This window comes from Phoxinus phoxinus (genome assembly GCF_949152265.1).
Source record: "Phoxinus phoxinus genome assembly, chromosome: 23".
Lineage (NCBI taxonomy): Eukaryota > Metazoa > Chordata > Actinopteri > Cypriniformes > Leuciscidae > Phoxinus > Phoxinus phoxinus.
In genome coordinates, this window is record NC_136898.1 from 17,761,676 (window position 1) to 17,778,714 (window position 17,039).

General features: G+C 37.3%; 1 protein-coding gene across 1 annotated transcript; it reads left to right on the forward strand.

Moving 5' to 3' along the window:
- Nucleotides 1-5,273: 5,273 nt before the first annotated feature.
- Nucleotides 5,274-11,120, forward strand: adra1ab (adrenoceptor alpha 1Ab; the record flags this gene model as incomplete). Its single annotated transcript, XM_079599114.1, has 3 exons — nucleotides 5,274-6,165; nucleotides 8,988-9,386; nucleotides 11,068-11,120. The coding sequence occupies 3 exons, from the start codon at nucleotides 5,274-5,276 to the stop codon at nucleotides 11,118-11,120; spliced, it is 1,344 nt and encodes a 447-aa protein (XP_079455240.1).
- Between the last annotated feature and the right edge of the window lie 5,919 nt (nucleotides 11,121-17,039).

Genomic DNA, 17,039 nt, shown 5'->3' on the forward strand with positions numbered 1-17,039 from the left:
TCCCAGTACACTAAACTAAATTACCAATAAGTCACGCTTTTTTGTCCATTTTGAATAATTTGACATTACCTGCTGGTTCAGAATGATATTGCCGGGCAGAGTGAGTTCAGTGAGTTCAACGAGACTCAAGTAATCATCTTCACAGAGGTGGAACTTGCTTTTTCTGTATGTGGGAGCAAGGAAGATTAAAATTCAGTCAGAAATTGCTTGTGACATATTTATTTATTTAGATATTTTCCCCAAATATTATTCATTTCATTTTATATTCACAAACATAACTTTTATGATAATAATACAATGAGAATAAGCACTATGACAGCAACGTGCTGGTATTTTTTGTTTATTCTAATATTCTGTAATGGATCCGTTGGATGTGATTTGTGTTCTACAGGCCAATACACTTTTCAAGTGCTGAACCTCATTCATCTGATCTGTTGGTTGTTCGCTTCCTTCTTCCCTCCATATTCTTTATGGTTTGTGCAACTGCTGACGTTGGCTGGCTTCCAGGGTAACCCTACAACAAAACAATGAAGAACCCTTAACATTCACAGCACGTCTTGAGACTGCAGCTTTGAGGCAAGTGCTTCAATAGCTTAAAGTGACAACAAAGGAGGATATGAATGCCAACATATTTAAATTCAATGCAAGCAATCCGTCACGCTTGCATTCAACTTCTGCATAAAGTTCTGATTTTGATGCAGGACAAGGGGGAATATCAAGAACATAAGGAAGAAAACAAACAATAGATTCATGCTATTGATCAAAATCTCATGCATTAGATGAATAAGCTGTTGCTCTATGATGCATGTAGCCAATAAATAAATAAAACTCATTCTTCTGAGAAAGAATGTCCATTTCTTTGTTTTTGGAGAGAAATATTAAATTAAAATTGTGTTCTTATTTACTCTTTCTCCCATGTCATTCTAAACCATGATATTCTGTCTTTTTCTTTTGTGGAACACAAAAATAGATGTTTTGAAGAATGTTCATGCTGTACTTCTCCAATCAATGAAAGTGGATGTGGACCAGGAGCTGGCAATGGACAGAAATGCAGAGCGACATGCACATGCCATTTTAAAGCCACAGAAATCACATTGTTTTTTTGTTTTGTTTTTTGACATTCACTTTTCATTACCAATTACACCTTCACAAATGGCTCAGTTTTATATCAAACCAACATCTAGTCAGTCAAAAATACTTATGTGGTGTAGAAATGTCTAAGTAGAAAGCTAAAAAACTTGAATTAGTACATTTATTATTATTTAATTAAAAAAATATATATTTATAGTAGCTTGAAAATAAAAATAATTAAGTAATGATTGTATAGTACTTTGTAGCTAATTGATGTTAAAGCTGCAGTCCGGCACTTTTTTGTGTTTAAAAATATCAAAAAATACATTTTTGAAAAAAAACGTAACCAGCCAGTGTTCAAAACGATCTGCTTGCCTTGCCTCGATTCAAAACGGTAAGCTTGTAATAATGATTTTGATTCCAGTAGTACTGGTGGATTTCCGCGGGAATTTCGAGCATGTCTTTGCGTCATTACGTCACTTCTGTACACATAGAGAAGGAGTCTCGGCTAGTCGGCTATATAGCGTGTGTGGATGATGGTGGAGATTTAGCTTAGCACTTGGTATGGCGGATCCCGAAAGTTTAAAGCGACAATCACCAGGGACAACTGGAGATTCACCAGTTGTAAAACACAAAGACTTCGGACTTCAGATTGGCTACAGAAAAAATATATTTTTCACGTTTTGACGTGATATAAGCAATCGTTAGATTTGATCAGCATGGTACCCTACTGCAATGCTTCCCCCCACCCCCCGAATTTGGTCAGAACAAAAGTGAATGCTACTTACTTCAGATGACATTTTCCGATGAAAATTCTAATGTTGACACTTTCAAAAAGTATACTCTGAGATTGCTGATGAAAGTACAATATCCACAGCGACGCGGCAGCCTCAATACATTGTGTTCATCCGCGCTGTTTCATGCCGATTTACTACCCACGCACAGTTAATAATTCCGCGAATAACTGCAATTGCAGATTTCGAACAGAGATGGCGACAAAGAGGAAAAACGACGGACTGCAGCTTTAACAGCGAAGTTTTTAGAATCATTAAAACTAAATAGAAGATATACATTTTTTAAACAACGATACAGAGGCTACATTCCTCCTTTTTACCATCTGTGAATGAGAGAGAGAGAGAGAGAGAGAGAGAGAGAGAGAGAGAGAGAGAGAGAGAGAGAGAGAGAGATGTTGGGATGTTGGCACAAACAGTGTTGCATCCCATCAGATTCCTCCGCTATCAGAGCCGTGTTATTTGTTTTCTCAAAGATCACGAACGAATGGAAATAAAACTTAATCTCTTTTACAGATGCTGCTCTGGATGATGGTAAGTGTGTACATTTTTTAAGTTTAGTCGGAATGATGAAACCTCAGCAATACAAAAAAAGTTAATTTTATTGATTATAATTGCGAACGCAGCATGCGATTGTTACAGACGTTATTATTATTATTGAATCATAACCTGTTTCTCTTACCGAAGAGCTTTTAATGAATCGATTTCAAAGTGAGATTGTAGGCTATTAAGCTATTTCGTGTAGCAGTGTGTTGGTGTCTAATTTGCCAAATGTCCGGGACAATTAGTAGACTAGACGTTTTAAGTCATATAATTACACAAGTGTTGTAATTTTGTAGGCTATACATCAAACGTCTAGTTCTAAACGGTTTTAACTCATTTAATCCCCATATTTTCCCAGATGAGTGAGAGAACATGCATTTCACTCGATTTAAAGTCAAAGTTTATTCCTGGTCATAATTGAAAAAAGTTCCCCTATAAAGAAAGTTTCAAACAACAAAGTAGCTAATAATTTAAGTTGCCTATCAGACATATAATAAACCCAAATGTATTCATATTTAATTTTTAATTTCATTTAGCTATTTTATGATTTTATAACATTTGATTTTAATGATTAACATATTGATTTAATGTGTCAATCCATTATTCAAAATGGGGATCACACATGTGGCTCAATATTATACATATTTATCAAATATGGTGTGTGTGTGTGTGTGTGTGTGTGTGTGTGTGTGTGTGTGTGTGTGTGTGTGTGTGTGTGTGTGTGTGTGTGTGTGTGTGTGTGTGTGTCATGTGACTTGACAGCAGCCATGTATTGTACAAATGTTGACATGAAATCAAGTCAATCTGAATTGTTACCATATTTTTTGGTGTAGCTTTTGTGTAACAACTGAACACAAAAAAAAACTGGCATACATTTAGACAAGGGTCAACTACAACAACTTACCTTTTACAGTTATGTTGTTCTTGTTCCATGAATTATTTTTAGATTTAGCTGAAACACCTTATAAACTCTTTAGTGTCAGTTTCCATTGCGACAACTTACTCCCTTAAATGTCTTTGATTCTAACAAAAATACAGGAAGCGGTTTGGTCCAGTTAAATAATTTGTCATTCATTACACTGGTAATAAAACCATTATCCATAAGATTTTGGGCACTGATGATATACAGACTATATCTGAGTCAGCACACACCCAAATGAAAACAAAACTACCTTGAGTGTTTTGTTTCATCATACATTAGTTTTGATGTATTTATTTAGGCTTTGTTTGTACGCACAAGGCATAGCCTATTTATTTCCAACATGTCATGGGTTGTTGAAATATTGCTCTTGCCAAGATATGGATGTCAGTATTGCTGTGTCTATAAATCTATCCATACATTTCCTCAAGCTTTACTTAATCAACTTAAAAGCCTTTTTTATATAACTTTTGGCATCTCACCTTGAATTGCATTTCTTAAGGTTTTTTGAACAGGAAAATAATCACTGCAGCATGAAATGCTTTTGAGACTTAGCTCTGCTTCAGTAAGATTTGGCCTGTGTGTGAGCTATAGTTCACTAGACCAAATTGACAAATAGATTGTCAAATAGATTCTGCATTGTGGAAAAACTACTACACCAAAACAATTCACAGAATACTAACTTGAAGAAGCAAGCACTTTTCCATCTCATTACAGAATGCATTACTTTCTTCATAAGTGGTTCACAGCCAGATACTGAGATACGTTTTATGATAGCATTTATTTTAGCTGAATTGTGAGGCCATGCAGCTGAATTGTGATCTCCTCACTGACTGCATGCAAAAGAAAACATACCGTACACAATCTGCCCCAGTCAATCTATATGGTTCGTTTGAATGAGTCAGTGAATCAGTCTGAATCATTAAAACTAACTGGTGAATCTGAATAGAACACAAAGTTATTGGTCTCAATCTTGATTGGTGAATGATTCTGAATGAATCACGTCTGAAGCTGTGTCCGAAATCGCATAGCTACTGTCCGAGTACTGTAGGTACTACAACATTTCTTCTTCAGGTTATTCTGCCTGACTCAAGCTAAGAACCATTACTGTTTTATTTGTACTTTTGGAAAGCAATGCTAAAATGCTAATTCATAACAAGGTTATTTATATTATCAGTTACTTATTGACTTGTATAATAGATACATATCCACAACAGGGTTGCATAAAAAAGATGGGGAAAATAGCATTGTTTTTTGGTTTAGCATTTAAGAACTGGAAAAATGTATTGGTTAGGGTCGGTACAAAAACAAAATCCTGTCAGAAACACAGAATCATGGACTGAATCATTCAGACAATTCACTTTCCAACTGAATTGGATCACTCGCTTGCTCACTGAACCACAGGTTATTCTGCCTGACTCGAGCCAAGAACTGTTGCAGATTTATTTGTACTTTTGGAAAGCAATGCTAAAATGCTAATTCATAAGTTTAGTGAAACTTAAATCACTTTAGTCATACTTATGGGTTGTTAATATCAACTAGTTAAGGATAGATACAGAACAGGTATGCATAAAAAATGGTGGAGATAAAAATGGTAGAAAATGATGGAGATAAAACTAGCATTGGTTTAAGATGGGTTGGCATAAGTCAGATTGCTTGCTGGGGCTGGTGCAAAAACAAAATCATGTCAGAAACACTGTTTATAATCTGTTTTTTTCTTTTTCTTTTTAAGGTAGCAAGATCATAAAAACGATGATGGCTGATATCAAAAGTCATACCTGAGAAAATTAAATGGCACACAAATGTCCTCAAGTGTGACTGCTATGGCCACGGAAGCATGTTGGAGGTGAAACCACAAAACATGTTAAGTCATGGATGGTTATCATCTGCACAACATGTTACTACAGTTTGCTACTCAAACTTAACTTCGTAACTTGCATAGAGACGTCATGAGCAACGTGTTTCCAGCAGAAGATAACATAAGTTCAACCTTTTGTCCTGAGAACTGTCCCAACTGCACTGCGATACCTGCGTTTGAAATAGATCTCACAAAGACACTGGCTTTGGGCCTGGTGCTGATGCTCTTCATAATATTCGGTGTGATGGGTAACATCCTTGTCATCCTCTCCGTGGCCTGCCATCGCAACTTTCGTTCCGTGACGCATTATTTCATCGCCAATCTGGCTGTTGCAGACCTGCTTCTGAGCTCTGTGGTGCTCCCGTTCTCCGCTGCATCCGAAGCCTTGGGGCGCTGGGTATTTGGCCGCCATTTATGTAATGCCTGGACCGCGCTTGACGTGCTTTGCTGCACGGCGTCCATCCTCAGCCTCTGCGCGATCTCTGTGGATCGCTGCATCGCCGTCAGTTACCCGCTGCAGTACCCTTCCTTGGCGACGAGTCGAAGGGCAATGGCGGCAGTGGCGGCTCTCTGGGCCCTTTCGGCTGCCATCTCTGTAGGCCCACTGTTTGGGTGGAGGGATCCGATGCCGGAGGACGAGTCCGTGTGCAGAGTTAACGAAGAGCCGGGGTACACCATCTTCTCCGCCGCATGCTCTTTCTACGTGCCGTTGGCGGTGATTTTGGCAATGTACTGTAGGGTGTACGTGGTGGCCCGGCGGAAGACTCGTTCCATGAGGGAGAGCAGGCAGAAGAATGGGTTGACGGAGCACGGAGTAACCCTGCGGATTCACTGTCGTAAGGAGGAAGCCGTCCGCTTGAAGCACTCGCACTTCACCTTCATGATTAAGTTCTTCCAGGAGAAGAAGGCGGCCAAGACTCTGGGGATTGTGGTGGGCTGTTTCGTGCTCTGCTGGCTGCCTTTTTTCCTAGTGTTGCCCATAAGTGAGTACTTGACATGTATGTGAACACACAGAAAAGCCCATCCAAAAAATAATACTGATCTTAAATATAATTTAAATTAAAGTGCCCCAATTATGCATTTTCAAAGATTTCTCCTATAACAGCATTCAAGTTCAAAAAACACTTTAATTTGATCATAATATACACTGTAGCATCACTTTGTTTCTCACAGTGTCTAAACGGTTCATAAAGGATTCAGTCTCCCTAAACCCCTCCTTAACGAGAGCTTCCTCTGCTCTGATTGGTCAGATGGCCAAGTCTGTTGTTAATGGTCTACCGCTTACAATGGAATCAGAAACAAAACATCCATTACCATATCAAAATTTCAGAGCTTCCGCAGCACTTGATGCACACTGATACGTACAACAATGGTGTCGGTTTTACCATATCAATTTAAGTCCGGGTCCTCATCCTTTGGAAGTGCATGCAAAGTCGATTTGCTTTCGCAGCGGACAACATGTCGACAACATGAACCAAACTCTTCGAGGCCTCAGCTAAAACTACAGTGTTTGAGGGAGGGTCTATGTAGATGTTTTTCCCAGGCAGTTAGTGAAGACCATTGGCGAGCATTATGCAAATTTATTACAAACCTACAGTATGTAGGTTAAACTTAAGGTCCTTGCACACTGCGTCCTAAAATCTCATCTGAAATTTTCGCACGTTAAAAAATAAATACGACCTCATGCTGAATACGAAAAAAAACCCCGGACCTTTAGAATCCTTAATTGCAGACTAAGTTTAAATCCCGTCTGGCTAGCGATCTTCCCATAATGTTTACGCGTTAGGTCAGTAGGCGGAGAGCAGGCGGTCTTTTGCGGCTGTTCGAACACTTTCGTCCACATGAGTGTTTACGCTACGAAAACTCGAATGCGTTTTCGACTACCTCTGGAAGTGGTTGAAATTGGACAAGCTCAAAACTTTTTAGACCCCGTTTACACCTGTATTTAGCACCGTGCACTTATGATCCGATCGACAAAAACGCATCTTAATACCAGGTGTAAAAAGGGCCAATATGACAGGACTGATGAGGCATATTCCTCTAACTTAGCTCCTTGTGCAAAGGTGTCCCATTCAGAGCTGAGATACTGTTATCCCTTCATACTTGCACAGACTAAACATAAGACTTTCTAAAAAAAGACTGCTGCTACTAGGAAAGTGCCAAGCCGCTGCATGTGTATACACCGCCATCTTCATTCGGTTCATGCAGGAAGTAATTCACCTACTTATACGCTCTAAAAGTATGTACTCTTTTTGTGAAGAAAAAGCAGATACTTTTGAGTGTGTTGCAGAAGAGTAGACAAGCTTTGGGACATACTATCACGTCATTCAATTGCGTCTTTAACGGTTGCTCTCCGTCGCATCCTGTCACAGTAAACCGGCCTGTCAATCATCTTGTCAAAGTTAAAATCCTCCACATTGATCTTTATTCAAGTCCACATTGTTATTGCAGATGAAATATAACACGGATAACATTAAACAAATACTTTTTTATCAGGTTAAACTTTGATTAGTCACTCAAACCTTTATCTATTCTAAACCTCTCACCGCCGGTTGCGCATATCCGCCATGTTTTGCAGTTTTGTAATACTTTTTACTCGTGTTTGTAGTTCTTCCTTCAAAGCGCAATGGGTTGTGGGCAATATTAGCCTTTATAGTGAGCACGGATCCACATAAGAAATAAGAAAAGGCATAATAGGGCCACTTTAAGGCAAAAGGTTCTTATTTTGGTCACACCACACAACTTTGATTTGGTTGGACTTTTTTTTTTTTTATATATATTAATATGTTTTGTTGAAATAATTTTATTTTACTTTGAAATAATGATAAAGTATGCCAAACTACCAATTTGAATATGTGAAAGTATGAATGCGATTTGAGAGCTACTGCAGAGGGGAGATTATCGTAAATATACACGGCCGAAAATGAGATTATTTGAATAACTTAAATCTTGTCTATTCCTCACACAAATGTGTTGTATGGCTTCAGCAGAAGTGTCATTTTTAGTGCTCGGCTGCTTCATCCTCATTCATTTTCATTACTCTGAAAAGAACAGTTTTCAAAATAAAGTACATATTTGTAACAACATGAGGGCGAGTAAATGATGACAGGACATTTGGGTGAACCCAACTTGCAATAACTTAGAGAACATATATGCTAAGTAATGCTCTGAATAAGGCATACATACCGAGCGTATTTGATAGACACATTGTTTTTAAGCGAAACACATTTTAGATGTTATGCTTTAATTTATATTTTGTTATTCTCACACGTTTCAAAACAACCCAATGTTCTCCCACACTACGACTCTATGCGTAAACAACATTGACATAATTCTTGCTGGTCCCTTTGAGATTGCTTTTAAATGAGCTTGTTTACAACGAAAGAATGAATTATGAAAGAAAGAGAAAGTATTGCAGACTGTTCTAACCCTGCTAGCCACAGAACACACTTAGAATAGAGGCTTTTATATGCTAAACAGCAGTTCGGAAAACTAAAGATTTTGAATGCATTCCAAATGTATTTGCAGGCGAATCTGTATCATTTGTTCTTACATTTAATGTTTTATGCAAATACAGCTTATATATCTGCCTTCCTGCTTAGTAATTGGACAGCTAAGATGCTATTATAATTTGTGCGTCTGGTTCAAAGCTTTCAGAAATGCGCACATCAAAGCAAAGCCTTTGAAAATATGAAACATCCAAAACCATTTGACCTGCCATCTTAGAGTGACCTTATGAATAAAGCTGGAGGTCTCTTGCCGCATATAGTAATTTTGTCTTTTCTTTCTTACCGTGTTCCCAAAGGCTCAATTTTCCCATCTCACAGACCCCCGGACACTGTCTTCAAAATTACTTTCTGGCTGGGCTACCTCAACAGCTGCCTCAACCCCATCATCTACCCGTGTTTCAGCCAGGAGTTCAAGAAGGCATTCCAGAACGTTCTCCATGGCCGCTGCCTCAGCAGAACACACAGGACCTGGAGCCCTCCGGCCTCTTGTCGAGACCCTACGACCCTGAATGGAGCCACATCTCCACAGGGTTTACCATTTACTGACTCCTGGAGGGCTACTAATGAATCGCCTTCTGTTGTGATACTGAACGAGTGCTCGTTTACTGCACACGCACATAGCAACAGTGCTTTGAATTCACCCGACACATCTCTGACTCTGAAAGTTCATCAAGTTTCCATTTGCAAGATGGAAGGTGAGGCTCTATGAAATATTTCTGAAAGAATGAAAGACTTCAAAGGCAACCTTTGTAAGGTATTTTACAAAGACGTTACTGTGGAATTGAACGAGAAATGACCAAGGATCTGGGAAGATTTTGTATACAGGAGCGCCACCTTGTGGCAACATCTGTAATATGCAGCTGCACTTTTGTTACGTGTAAAACTGTGAGGAATCATACATTTGGACTGTAAAAATCCAGTTTGGTAATGCAATGGATATTGACAGAGCCATTTGAAACAGCTTATTTTTGTTGTTGTTAGGGACTTTTTTGCAAGGTCTTCAAAACTTGTGCTTTCAAATGGAGTGAAAATAATTTGAAAAATGTTTGTGTTTTTCATATAATCTTAAAAAAACCCCAGAACATTTAAATCTAAAAAACTTTCATAAAGTCTTAAACGTTTCTTCAAATGGTTGCACTTTACAACAAGGTTTAATTTGTTAGCATTAGTTAACTACATTAGTTAGCATGAATTAAATATGATACTTATACAGCATTGTCCCCCCCCCCCCCCCCCGTGTTTTTTTTGCTCTAATGGCATGAAAAACAAGATTAGATTTTTTTTTTATACACATTTTTCAAAGAGATTTTCAGATGTCCACTTGTGTTGACAGTATTGGTTTTACCTGAAGAGAAACTGTATAATACAGTAATAGCACAGTAATACTGTGTGGATTTAACAAAGCAATGAATAAAATGTTATAAAATCATGTGAAAACTATCAAATATATACAAAAATATAATACAGCTTGAATTATTGCAAGTTTATCCCGTTCGACTAGCAGACCGAGAAGAACTTCATGTTTTAATGTAACATGTCTTTAAGAACATGAACATGATCCATCAAACATCTCTACCGCTGAAGACACAACTCTGTGGACACCTAACTCTGACTACGCTCACACTCCCTCCAGAATATGTCGATTTGCCGTTATTGGACTGAAATCTACATTGATCTATTGATTCTTTCAGACTCTATGAAAAACTGGCGATCAGGTGTTTTCAAATCTCATCTGAAGTGAGCAGTGTGTAGTAGCGCATTAAAAGTAACATGCACATGCATTACATGATCAGATTGTCAGAGCTCTGCCCCGGCAGCTTTGTCTGTTCCGTCTTTGTTAAATGTTTCCATGTCCCGTGTTTGAGCACATGGCTTAGTCTTTGTTTATGTTGGCCACGTGCTCCCCTTGTCTTGCCTCCTTGTTTCCCTTTACCACGGTCACTCGTTTAGTCCTTGTCTAGTCCTCGTTTCTCTAATTGTACTTGCCTGGTCCTTGTGTGCTCTACTCTCATATTGTGCTTCCTTGCTTCATGTCCTTGCTTGGATTGTGTTGCGTTTATGTCATAGACTGGTCTCAATTCTTATCCGGGTGTTATTGTCTCTAGAGTTCTCAGTAGTTACTGGTATCCTTGCAGTTCTTGCTTTTGGTTAACTTTTTAGTTAGTTACTTTGGCTTTTTCTTTTATTTTATTATTTGGGTTTACACTGATTTATGCTAGCTTTCTCTAGTTATTTGTTTTGGCTGTTGTTTTGTTCTTTTCCTTAGATTTTATAGGTGTAGTTTATCAGTTACTTTATTCTAGTTTTTTGTTCTGCCTTATACTTGTTTGATGTTTGAGTGTCTTGTTGATTTGTTCTTGTAGTGTCTTGTTTCAGTCCTAGCCCGAGACTCCACTGACTGCTGGTATCCTGGCTCGCTGGCTGCTTAAAGGAGAACTCCGGTCAATTTTAACATTGAGCTCATTTTTTTGTAAATTTGGAGTGCTGTCAATACAGAGAACAACGACAAAAATCGGTGTTGCCTACACCGTGTTATCCTCTTTTTAAAATTTGCACCCTGTTGACTTCAATGGGGCAAGTTTTAAACCTGCTTTTAGCCTCTTAACATCCTTGATGTGTCATACAAGTACCCAGCCATGTTAGATGATTCCTTTAGAGTGAACACGAGTGAATCTGACTGCAGTAGATGTGAAAGATATGAATAAAAATGATGTTATTTCAGCCAGCACAAATACTGTCGAGTTGTCGAGTTCACGCGCATAGGTTTAGTTACCTATGATCACGCGCGTGAACTCGAAAATCGACTACTTTGGACTTTGACCGAAAACAGGATGCAAATACAGGTATTTGCGCTGGCTGAAATAACATCATTTTTTTCATATCTTTCACATCTACTGCAGTCAGATTCACTCGTGTTCACTCTAAAGGAATCATCTAACATGGCTGGGCACTTGTATGACACATCAAGGATGTTAAGAGGCTAAAAGCAGGTTTAAAACTTGCCCCATTGAAGTCAACAGGGTGCACATTTTAAAAAGAGGATAACACTGTGTAGGCAACACCGATTTTTGTCGTTGTTCTCTGTATTGACAGCACTCCAAAAAAAAAAAAAAAATGAGCTCAATGTTAAAATTGACCGGAGTTCTCCTTTAATCTTGTGCCCATCTCCTTTCCAAACAGTTGTTGTGGGACTGTTCGCCTGTTGCACATTGATTCCCGTTTTGTCAAATAAACATTCACTGCTCATCTCTGCGCTTGGGTCCTATAATTTCCAGTGACACCCTGACACTTACTTTTTTGATGTAACGAGTAAAGTAATGCATTACAAGTAATGTGCATTACGTAATCAGATTTATTTTTTGATGTAACGAGTAATAATGCATTACAAATAACATGCATTATGTAATCAGATCACTTTCTGATGATGTGAGTAAAGTAACATATTACAAGTAACATGCATTATGTAATCAGATTACATTTTGATGATATGAGTAAAGTAACGCATTACAAGTAACATGCATTATGTAATCAGAATAATTTTTGATGATGAGTAAAGTAATGCATTACAAGTAATGTGCATTATGTAATAAGATTTCTTTTGTGATGATATGAGTAAAGTAATGCATTACAAGTAACAAGCATTAAGTAATCAGATTACTTTTTGATGATATGCGTAAACGCATTACAAGTAATATGCATTATGTAATCGGATTACTTCTTGATGTAACTGTAAATTACAATCTAATGAAACAAATACATTTAATTACAGCCAAAATAAAAGTTACTGAAAAATAAGTATTTTCTAGAACAACACAGTCACAGTAATAGTACAAATTGTAGCTGAAATATAGCTAGTGATGCATGATGTCCAATTTAGTGGACATATGATTAATCAGAATTTTCTCCCAAACTTGATGTTACACTTTTTTTTTCGTTTTTTTTTTTTACCTTCATGAGTCTCAGAATGGATGGATATTCCGTAGCAACTTGGCATTTCTGACTGGAAGTCGGCCGTCTTGTTTTGGAGAAAACAAAAGTTCCACATACAAAGGCTTTCCACTTGGTGACAGTGTGTGATGGACTAGTGTCCACTATAGAGGTTGATGTGCAACTATGCCATCAAAACCCATGCATATGCAAAAAATGGCTTTTTAATTAGCTGTTCACTGCAGTGACATCTATGCGGTTCATAAAGGGTTCATCTTAGGTAATATTAATTTCTATATTTACTCATATATTATTACCATACAAAGTTGTATCTGTTAACATTAATTAATGCAATGTGAGATAACATATACAAACAATAATCGATTGTATTTTAACTAATATAAAAAAATTATAATAAGTGATGTAAAATACAATGCTCTAATGAGAACCCAGAATTATTTTTTTTAATTATGAAAAAAATATTGTGTTTTAATTGGAAACTTTTGACCCCATTGTATATATATATATATATATATATATATATATATATATATGATGTTGACGATGATGTTGAATCACTAATAGTGTTTCAGTACAGTACTTGGATTGAAATATTATGTCTTTGGTCATATTGATAATAATAGACTATTAAGTGATTCATTTAACATTGTCTTTGCTGGTTTCCTGATACTTTTCATATTGCACATATTGCTGAAAATCAAAGAAAGAGTAGAGTAAATATTTCCTTTCCCCCCCTTTTATTAATTTTCCATTTTTGTAACATCACCATCCAAGGGATTATACACTTTTCAGCGCAAGCGAACATCCTCAAACAGCACAGCCAACAGTATAAACACCAGCACACAACAGGTTCACTTCTGGACTGGGGTTAATGGGGAAAGAGAGGGGCGGGACTAGAAATCATTGGCAACCTCAGACTGAACCATCTTTCAGTTCCCATCTGCATTTTACATAGATTACATACCACGCATAGAAGAACATTCAAGCATACAAAGTGTGTGTGTGTGTGTGTGTGTGTGTGTGTGTGTGTGTGTGTGTGTGTGTGTGTGTGTGTGTGTGTGTGTGTGTGTGTGTGTGTGTGTGTGTGTGCCGACAGCTGCTCTGGGATCAGAGGAAATGCTTGTGGCATGTTTTATTTGAACTCTTGCATATGCTCATGTCTCAAGGAAAAGTCTTGGAAAACTCACATAGGACAATTCTGTTCTCAATTTATGCCATATTTCCACACCAGCTTAAATAAAAAATAAAATTAGCTTAATATGTTTGTCTTGTTTTTTTAAATACACATTATTAATTAAACTAACCATTAACTTTAATTGAGAAGCAAACTTGTGGAAAAATACAAATTTTTTTTTACATTGGGTTCATTTTCTTATCTCACTGGCAAACCACACACATAACATTGTTCAGGTTAAAAACGAAAGAAAATAATTAAATAGTCCCTTATAATTTTAGCCTGACTCAGTTTTCTTTTTTTAGTATTGCTGCTCTTGTTTTACAGATGTTTAACAAGACAAAAATACCAAATAAGATTTTTTTTTTTTTTGCTGTCTCTCAAACATATCAATCCACAGCTCAGAGAAAAACGAAGGCATAAAACAGATTCTGTCAGCTTCTCTTTTGGAAAGGTGGGTAGGCTACTGTACATATATGGTTTGTGTTGCACTGTAATCACAACTTAGTTGAAATGATCCAGTCATTCGATATTGTTTTAATAGCACCAAGCCCAGAAGGGTTGCTATAGGGCATATGCTTCCGATGTGTAATGTGTTACCATCACAAATAAAAGAGTCGTCATAGTAACTAGAAAGGCAATGAGGTCAGCAAGAAACGAACAAGAAACAGGAATGCGAAAACAATAATAACAGTCATGAGGTGATAACTAGCAGATAGCCTACTTTATGAGGTCAGTGACCCCTCTCACCGCCATCATTAATACATCAGTCCATGCGAACAGAATGAATCCTTATTAACCTCGCGTCACCGTCTATTTAAGACACACTCGTTCAACAGAAAGCGCGCACAAAGACAGTCTCGCGGTGCAATAACAACGCTTTTTCCCCTCCCGCTGTGGTTTCGCTTAATGAACGTACGATTTGCATTTCCAGCAAAAAGATGAACATTCTTAAAACAAGACACATTTACATTGGATGCAAAACTGCATAAGATAGGCTACGAAGACTTGTATTTTTAATTAAAGGTGGGGTATGTAATTCTCTTTTTGGCCATTTTTTCAAAATCACTTAAAATCCTATTCCTAACCCACTTACAGCCACTGAGTTAGAAGCACTGACATAAAAATTAAGCAATTTAATAATCTGTGGAACGGGCAGGACTCGAAAAACTCCAGCCAATCATTTCCAAGACCACCTAGAATCATTGGACAGTAAGTGCATCAATCAATCGGTCGTACCATCCCCCCCTCCCCCATCCATGTCCATGTTCTTTGAATGGGTGGAGTCAAAGGAAAGAAGGTAGGACCATTTGAGTTGTGTATTTTCAAAATCTGCCAGCCGTTTTGCAAATCACATACCCCACCTTTAAATTATTTTACGGCATTCATATAGGCCTAGGCCTACAAGGAAGAAAACTAACATCAAAATTATTAGTAGGCTATGCCTATTATTATTTGGTCTAAGCGATAATGAAAATCTTAAAAGAATGTTGTGACATATACTGGAAAACGATTTTTTCCCCTAAGTTTCCTATGGAACCCCTAAGGGAATATCGGAGGAATAAATATTAATTATAAAAAAAAATTGTTTGCAAAACATTTGTGTTCTTTCGTAAAAAGTATTGTATTCCCATAGAAACTTTGCATTCACTGGAACAACTTTTGCATTTTTTCAAAAGTAGGCCTATTGTGTTCCCCCTTTTTTTTTTTTTTTTTTTTTTTTTTTTGTGAGCGCAAATTTTCTTGGGGGAACGCAAAATATTTGAGAGAGAACTTAAACATTGAAATACAGTTTTCCGTCGTACTTCATATTATTAGTATTACTAAGTTTTCTCTGAGGAACAAAAGTTTTGCAAAAGCATTGAAAATATTTTTCCTCCCCATGTCCCTTTAGGGGCTCCGTAGTTTCCTCACTTTGGAACAAACAATTGTGTGTCTTTGAGAACACACTAAGCATACAACAACTAAGCAGCAGTGAATATGCAAGGTTAGACCATGCCAGTGCTGGAATGAACTGGAGCTTGTGTGTGTTTGTGTGTGTTTCTCTGTGTTGAGTCATAGAGGAAAAGGCAAGCAATGGAGAATGATGATACAGGCCAAGATTTTGCTGATGTGCATGAGGGAAAAGAAAACAGCTGGAGGATGGGTTTAGTAAATGAAAAACAGATTAAACAAGAAAAGTTCCGCCATTGCATGTCGAGATTTAAGAAAGGCACATTAAAACCAGTTAAAGCCTTTTATTACTGCGTTTTACTGTTATACTATGTTTCCTTCGTCTGGGCTGAACATAAGGTTGAGCATCATCCATAAAAAGTGGATTATCATTATGGTTAAAAACCCCATCAAATTAAAATTTGGCGTTTAGTCTATGTCTATTATTGTCTAATGTACTCATATGTTAGCAGATAAACACATTTAAAATGTACAGTCTTTATCTTCATAAAAAATGAACCAGAAATATTGATGACTCATCTTGTACTACACATTTTTGTCCAATCAAATGCACTCTAAAATGAGAATGTCCCTCCCACAATACCACACGCAACCAACTAGCATTAGCAAATACCAAATCATAATTAATGGCTGTGATGAACCCTAAAGCCATTTAAAATCAAATAAAAACATGATCTTTCCACGTGTTTAGCCAAACTTCATGTTTCAATAGGAAATGTCAAACACAGGAAAAGAAAACTGACGCACTAAAGGCTATATCAGCTAACCTAGCGAGCTAGCTGCTCAATGCATTGCCCTTTGTGCTTTCAGGGCATGTTTTTCATGTTTTCAGACCAACTTGGATGAAAAACAAACAGATTAACAGAAAATATCTTTCATTCTTTGATTATAAAAACAACAACACTAAAACATGGAGCTGCCATGTTGCCATGTTCAACACAGCTGTTGAAAAATCACCTTTAACGTACTCTGTTTTATTTTTATGATATTATGACAGTATGCAGCATTTTACTACAGCACTAAAAATGGATGTCGACATTAAGAATGGCGCTGACAACTCGTACTCAGAAAAGCCTTTCAAAAGCACTATGACGAGTTTAGAGAAAAAATCTGGCACCTTTGTAATCGGTTAACCGGCTATTTTACATTTAAGAGTTAAGAGATAAATCTGGCACCTTTGTATCGGTTAACCGGCTATTTTACATTTAACAGCCTTTCAGTTGTTTCAGACAAAAAACACGAACAAGCTCTTGCAGCAGTACTCAGCGTTATA